Genomic DNA, 7,172 nt, shown 5'->3' with positions numbered 1-7,172 from the left:
CTGCTGATAAGGTAACCAATAACTATTGTTTTGTTTACCTGATTGTAACCAGTTATAACTTATTTTATTCTTGATTTGTATCTGGCTACATTGTTTCTGTCTATGTATTTTACTCTTAACACTTTTTTTATTTATATTTTTGCATGTTTTGCAGTCTTGTGTTGTTCAAGATGATGATCTTTTCAAGAAACCTAGTTCTTTTAAATTTACGATAAGGACTTGCAAGTATTGGATGAAGATATAGCTAAACAACAAACTAAGAAAGGTGTTGGCAATGAGTTCAATGTAATTGATGAAGAGAAACAAAACAAAATGGACAATTGTTCCTTCACCAATTACGACACTTGTTTTGCCTAAAAGGCAGACCAATCCTATCACGTATTTCAACTAGATCCTAAGGAGATGAGGCCTAAGAAGAAGAAAGGTGTTGATGTTGTTGGCAATTTTCATCATTTCCTTATTGATTTGAATATTTCTCCTACCATTCCTGAAACAGAAGATTTTATTTCTTGGTATGAGAAAAGCTTCAAGCCGAATACTAGGTATATAATTGGTTTTTTAATTTTGTATATTGGTGTTGGGCCCAAAATGTTCGGCCCGGAAATACTTGCCTCATTTATCAGATATTCAAAGCGGAGCGTTTAGACAAAGGGATATTCCGAAGGCAGAAGCTGTAGGTCAGAGGCTGTCCGCGCCTCTGACCTTTGAGCGAGACATTTTAAAAGTTGGTATTTTTGGAGGGAAATTCAGTTATTCTCCTCCCTCCTTTTCAGGACCTAACTGAACCAACTAACTGTTGGGTATACTATATCCTATAAATATGAGATTTTAAGAAGGAAAAAGGGATCGAATTTGTAACTGACTTAGGCATCGGAGTGTCTTTCTTGCAGGAAATCCCGACGAGTCCGAGACAGGTTTCATCACCGGAAAAGAAGCAAGACGTCAAAACATTGTCGGATCTTTACTTCCATTTACAGAAAGACAAATTGTTGCCCCAACAATTGGCGCCGTCTGTGGGAATTCGATAAACGTTTCGGCCTTAGCCACGTCGTCGAACCAAGAAATCAAGATCCACTGCAAATTCAGAAGTCATGCCACCCAAAGGCAACGGAGTTCCGGGCCCGGTTGTACAGAACGTCCCTCCGGCAGACATGAGCGACCAGATCGAGAGAATGTGTCGTCTACTAGAAGCAAGCCAGCAGCGGTCCGACGAGGCAATCAAGACATTAACCGAAGCCCAAGCCAGGCTCGAAGCAGAGATTGCTGAGCTCCGCAGGTCCACTGACACGACTCGCAACACCCAAGCCCGTGAGAATCTTGATTCCGACAGATCTGACGTTCTAGTCGACCGTGTCAATTACCCACCTCACAACATGAACCCAGGTAACGGGCAGTCCCAAGCCATCCCCCCATCCTCTGGGACCGACGGGCAACAAGCCCCAACCTCTGGCGCGCATGGGCGGGCCGAAGCAGAACCCACTGGACCCGCTCAGCCAACAACAGACGTCCGGCCTCAACGCACCATACCTCATGTCGCACACGACTCTCCCTCAGAAGGTTGTGTTCCCTCGATCTGTTTCTTGGACAGTTGGAAACAAGACATGATGAGGGAAATGATGCAGAAGTTCACAGATGGACGATCCGCCTACGCCACCGAACATCTGGATCTTGTATCAAGAACCACTGAAAAATCGCCTTTTTCGGAATGGATTCTGAATGAGCCAAAACCTCGGGACTTCGCCATCCCTTCCCTGCCTGCATTCAATGGAAAGGGAGACCCATTAAACCACCTATTTCAATTTCAACAGAAGATGGCGTTAGAAGCTAATAACGAAGCCATACAATGCAAAGTCTTTTCCACGACTTTCTCCGGGCCGGCTCTACTATGGTTCCGACAATTAAAAGCCGGATCACTCAACAGCTTTAGTGATCTCCGACGATCCTTCTTACAGCAGTACAGCGCGAACCGAGAGGCTCCCAGAACAATGGCCGATCTCTATCGAATCGAACAAGGGGAGAATGAACACCCAAAGGCATACTTACAGCGTTTCATTGACCTCGTGCATCAAATCCACGACGTCGACCCACTCACCGCAGCAAATCTCTTCGTCAAGAGCTTGCAAGTGGGGTCACTCTTGCATGAGAATCTCACTATGACCCCACCATATGATATGGCAGACGTACAGACCTGAGCCGAGGGCGTCTTCAGAGTATTAGAATTTCGAGAGCGCGCGCAGAAGAAGACTGCACTTATCTCTGCTCCCCCAGCGAATAACCCTCCACCACCTGTCAGGGATGACAAGAGGAAGCGGAACCAAATGGATCATACGAAGGAAGGCAAAAGGCCTAGGCAAGATCGTCAGCCATCGCGGTACCCATCCTTCGAATACACCGTCCCGCAAGAAGTCATTTATGAAGAGAATAAAGATAGGCCTATCTGGCGAGAGCCCTACAAAATTAACACTCCATCTGACAGAAGGGATAAAAGAAAATACTGTCTCTTCCACAAAGATCATGGTCATACGATCGCTGAATGCCACAATCTGAACAATCAGATCCAAGCCCTCATGAGGAGTGGGCGGCTTACCCAATACATCAAGGAGACAGACAGACCAGGCGCATCGCGGCAGAACACAGCTTCTGCCCCCACTCCGCAGGCGTCAGACCCCGTACACACAGCCTCTGACAGCACCCTGGAGCCTCTTAAACAAGTCCCTATGATCCACGGAATCGTAGAATCCACCGATAATCAAGACCATGCAATTAAAATCCATAAAAGGATGGAAGAACGAGTGAAGCGGTACAAATCATTAGGCCACGTGGTCAATCTCGTCACTTCAGAAGAAAGAAGCTACACAGCCTCTGCTATTACCTTCACTAACGAAGACCTGAAGGGCGTCCACCTGCCTCATGACGATCCACTCGTCATTTCCTTACAAGTTGACCACTGCCAGCTGGGCAGAGTTCTGATCGATGGGGGCAGTGGGGTCGACATCCTCTTCTGGGAAGCCTACCAGAAAATGGGACTAGAGGAGAATCAGATCCGACCCTCCACCATGCCCGTTTTGGGTTTCAACAGCCAGAGAGTCTATCCAAAGGGCGTCGTTCGGTTAACTGTGGTAGCTGCAGAACGCACCTTGCCAGTAGACTTCCTTATTATAGACTCCGCCACGAGCTACAACGCCATCATGGGGAGGGGCTGGATCCACCGAATGCGGGGGGTAGTCTCCACTCTACATCAGGTGATGCGATGCCAATCGCTCAATGGCCGATACACCGTCGATATCAAAGGCTGCCAGAAGCAAGCCAAAAAGTGCTTCCTTACCTTAAAAGAAATAAGTAGCTCTGCCTCTGCCTCCCATGAGGACTCTCCTGACAAATAGCAATTACAGCAGTACCTACCCGCGTGCCTAAAAGGAATCAATCTAGCAGAAGACCAAGAAAAGCCCCAAGTTACGCTAGATACCTTAGAACAAGTGGTTCTGGATGACGTCGACCCTTCAAAAGCAGTCCTGGTCAGTGCCAATCTCTCACAAGATGAGAGGCAGACCCTCGTACGGTTTCTCCAAACCAGAATGAGAACTTTTGCCTGGACGCCACACGACATACCTGGAATAGACCCTTCTGTTATGAGCCACAGCTTGAATATCTCCACCTACTTCCCACCCGTCAAGCAGAAGCAGAGGAGATTCGCTCCAGAGGTCAATCGAGTCATACAAGAGGAAGTCCAACGGCTCCTGAGCACGGGGGCAATCGAAGAATGTTTATACCCCAGTTGGCTTGCCAACCCCGTCGTGGTCCCAAAGAAGAATGGGAAAAAGAGAGTATGTATAGACTACACAAATCTAAACAAAGCCTGTCCCAAAGATAGCTACCCTCTACCAAAAATCGATCAGATGATAGACGCCACGGCAGGATATGAAAGAATGAGCTTCCTCGACGCCTACTCTGGCTACAATCAGATCCCCATGAAATCAGAGGATAGGATTCATACAGCATTCGTAACAGAAGATGGTTTATACTGCTACAAAGTTATGCCATTCGGTCTAAAGAATGCAGGCGCGACATATCAGAGGTTGATGCACAAGATATTTTCCTCATTGCTCGGGAGAAATATGGAGGTTTATATTGACGATATGGTCGTCAAGTCCAAACAAAGCTCTTCACATATAGACGACTTGACGGAATGTTTCGACATCCTTGATGCTTATAAAATGAAGTTAAACCCCACAAAATGTGTCTTCGGGGTATCCTCCGGACAGTTCTTGGGATACATCGTCAGTCAGAGGGGCATCGAGGCGAACCCAACTCAGATTGCGTCCCTCTCAGAAATTAAGAAACCCCGAACCATCAGAGACATACAGGCTCTAGCTGGCAAGATAGTAGCATTAAGTCGATTCATATCACGAATGTCAGACCGCTGCCAGCCCTTCTTGCAGTGCATAAAGAAGTCCACCAACACCTCCTGGGGACCAGAACAGCAAAAAGCATTGGACGAATTGAAGACTTACTTGAGCTCTCCTCCTATATTGAGTTCACCTATTGCTGATGAAGATTTATTCTTATATTTGTCTGTCTCAAAATTCGTTGTAAGTTCCGTTCTTTTTCGAGAAGAAGCCAATCGTCAGAGGCCAGTGTTCTACTGCAGCAAGATGTTGTTAGATGCTGAAACCCGATACAGCATGATGGAAAAATTGGCACTCGCACTCCTCACGGCCAAAAAGAAGTTACGACAATACTTTGAAAGCCACACAATCATCGTATATACGGACTATCCATTAAAGCAGGTGATGAGCAAGCCCGACCTTTCTGGAAGGTTATCTAAATGGGCCATAGAGCTTGGGACATACGATATTCATTTTTTACCGCGAAAAGCTAAAAAGGGGCAGGTACTCGCTGACTTCCTGGTTGAAATTCAGTCGTTCACTCCTGATGCCTTGCCAGAATTACTAGAATCAGAAGATCAATGGTTGTGGACAATGCACACTGACGGAGCATCCAATTCCCAAGGGGCTGGTATTGGCGTCGTATTAGAAGCTCCCTCGGGCCTAAAAATCGAAGAAGCCATTCGTTTAGAGCAACCCACGACGAACAATGAAGCAGAATATGAGGCACTGATCTATGGTTTGGAACTCGCACGCGAAATGGGAATCCAGCGCCTAAACGTCAGAGGCGACTCGCAGCTTATGATAGAGCAAGTGGCTGGGAATTTCAATACCAAAGCACCCCATCTGGCTAGCCTCCTACAGAAGGCAACCATTTTACGGTCGCATTTTCGCCAGTTCGACCTCACACAAGTACCTCGGGAGAAAAATCAGAAGGCCGATGCCCTTGCCAAATTAGCTTCTGCGGGAGCGTGCACACGCCAATCCTCCATATCTTTTAGCCGATCAAGCAAAGATAAGGAAGTCTGTTCCACCTCATCCGAACCCGAATGCTGGATAGATCCGATCATCAAGTACTTGACCACCTCCGAGCTCCCACCTAATCCGAAAGATGCAAAACTTCTGCGCCTTCGGGCACAACGCTATTCCATGATCCATGGCACGTTGTACCGAAAATCCTTCAATGGCCCGTATCTGCGATGTTTGTGCCCATCAGAAGCTAAAAAATTGTTAGAAGAAATACATGAGGGGGCATGCGGAAATCACACAGGGGGACGAAGCTTGGCACACAAAGCGCTTACAGCAGGATATTACTGGCCGTACATGATGACAGAGGCACGAGATTATGCTAAGAAATGTGACAAATGTCAACGATTTGCACCCACCATCCATCAACCTGCTCAAACCCTACACTCCATTGTTGCACCTTGGCCTTTTGCAAAATGGGGAATGGATGTAGTAGGTGAACTTCCTAAGGCCGTTGGTGGAAAACGATATGCTCTTGTAGCCACTGATTACTTCACAAAATGGGTTGTGGCAGAGGCGTACGTCACGGTCAACAAAACAGACACTATGTCCTTCATCTGGAAACATATTATATGTCAATTTGGAATACCCTGGGAGATAGTCGTCGACAACGGCACTCCATTCCAAAATGCAAAGGTACAAGAACTATGCGACACGTACAAGATCAAGCTAAGCTTCGCCTCTGTTACTTACCCGCAGGGTAATGGTCAAGCAGAAGCTTCCAACAAAGTCATCTTTGCCAACATTAAGAAGAATTTGGAAGACAAAAAAGGAGCATGGGTAGAAGAACTACCGAAAGTGTTATGGGCTTATAGAACAACAAAAAGATCCTCCACGGGGGAGTCTCCCTATGCCATGGTTTATGGAACAGAAGCTATCATCCCAACAGAAGTCGGTCTGCCTACACTTCGGACAGAGATTGCATCTGATCCAACAACGAACACCATTCAATTACTGCACAACCTAGACCTTCTAGAAGAAACACGTACAATGGCCCAAATGAGACTGGAAAATTATCAGAAGGTAGCAGAACGCTACTACAACAAAAGGGTCCAATTACGCACATTTCAAGAGGGAGATTGGGTTCTGCGTAAGGCCACTGGCAACAAAAAGAAGCTAGAGCCTAACTGGGAAGGGCCTTTCCAAATCATCAAAGTATTAGGCAGAGGGTCTTACACTCTAAAGAATGTACGTAGTGGGAAAATCGTACCCCGTACTTGGAATTCAATGTCTTTAAAGCAATACTATTGCTAATAGCTGTACTGTGCAATTCAAAAAGTAATACAACAACTTTCCATTTTTTCACATGCTTTTAAATTTCTCTTATGTATTCAATTCTTTGACGTTATTTTCAGCCACATTACACTAAGTCCGACACGTGGTAATTCACTTTTTTCTCAAGGGGGTTCCTCAATTATATCCTCACCTAACTTTGTAATGTTAATCATGTGTACTCAAAAACCACCTACCACAATGGCTATAAATAAACAGTCATCTAATGCATCAAATCGCCACCAAATACACCACATGACTTGCATCTCAAAACACATGCCTACGCTTCAATAAACAAAAAGCGATGATAAAAAATAGCAAGGTGCGCACCCTGCACGTTGGAACCAGACTGAATCTCAACAGTTCATGGCAACAAGGCCACTACACACAACATATGTACAAGATCCTACCGCTTCTGCGTGCACGCTTCACTGGATTTTGTACCGCATTCTAATCTGACTTGACTAAGCTCACAGGGAACTACGGCCA

General features: G+C 46.0%; 3 protein-coding genes across 3 annotated transcripts; all 3 read left to right on the top strand.

Annotated features, from left to right (window-relative positions):
• Window positions 1–1,091: 1,091 nt before the first annotated feature.
• LOC133814569 (uncharacterized) lies at window positions 1,092–2,192 on the top strand. The gene has a single exon (XM_062247513.1). The coding sequence runs from the start codon at window positions 1,092–1,094 to the stop codon at window positions 2,190–2,192; it is 1,101 nt and encodes a 366-aa protein (XP_062103497.1).
• A 126-nt stretch (window positions 2,193–2,318) lies between these two features.
• On the top strand, window positions 2,319–3,383 carry LOC133814568 (uncharacterized). The gene has a single exon (XM_062247512.1). It carries the CDS (start codon window positions 2,319–2,321, stop codon window positions 3,381–3,383), a length of 1,065 nt encoding a protein of 354 aa, XP_062103496.1.
• Window positions 3,384–3,575: 192 nt separating this feature from the next.
• LOC133814567 (uncharacterized) lies at window positions 3,576–6,780 on the top strand. Its single transcript, XM_062247511.1, has 2 exons — window positions 3,576–6,501; window positions 6,767–6,780. The coding sequence occupies exons 1-2, from the start codon at window positions 3,576–3,578 to the stop codon at window positions 6,778–6,780; spliced, it is 2,940 nt and encodes a 979-aa protein (XP_062103495.1).
• The last annotated feature ends 392 nt before the right edge of the window (window positions 6,781–7,172 follow it).

The sequence above is a fragment of the Humulus lupulus genome, chromosome 2 (assembly GCF_963169125.1).
Source record: "Humulus lupulus chromosome 2, drHumLupu1.1, whole genome shotgun sequence".
Lineage (NCBI taxonomy): Eukaryota > Viridiplantae > Streptophyta > Magnoliopsida > Rosales > Cannabaceae > Humulus > Humulus lupulus.
Note: the sequence above shows the minus strand (reverse complement) of the source record. Positions and strands in the feature narration are given on the sequence as shown.

Coding starts and splice junctions, on each gene's coding strand:
- LOC133814569 (XM_062247513.1), top strand. CDS start 1,092: ATGCCACCCAAAGGCAACGGAGTTCCGGGCCCGGTTGTACAGAACGTC.
- LOC133814568 (XM_062247512.1), top strand. CDS start 2,319: ATGGATCATACGAAGGAAGGCAAAAGGCCTAGGCAAGATCGTCAGCCA.
- LOC133814567 (XM_062247511.1), top strand. CDS start 3,576: ATGAGAACTTTTGCCTGGACGCCACACGACATACCTGGAATAGACCCT.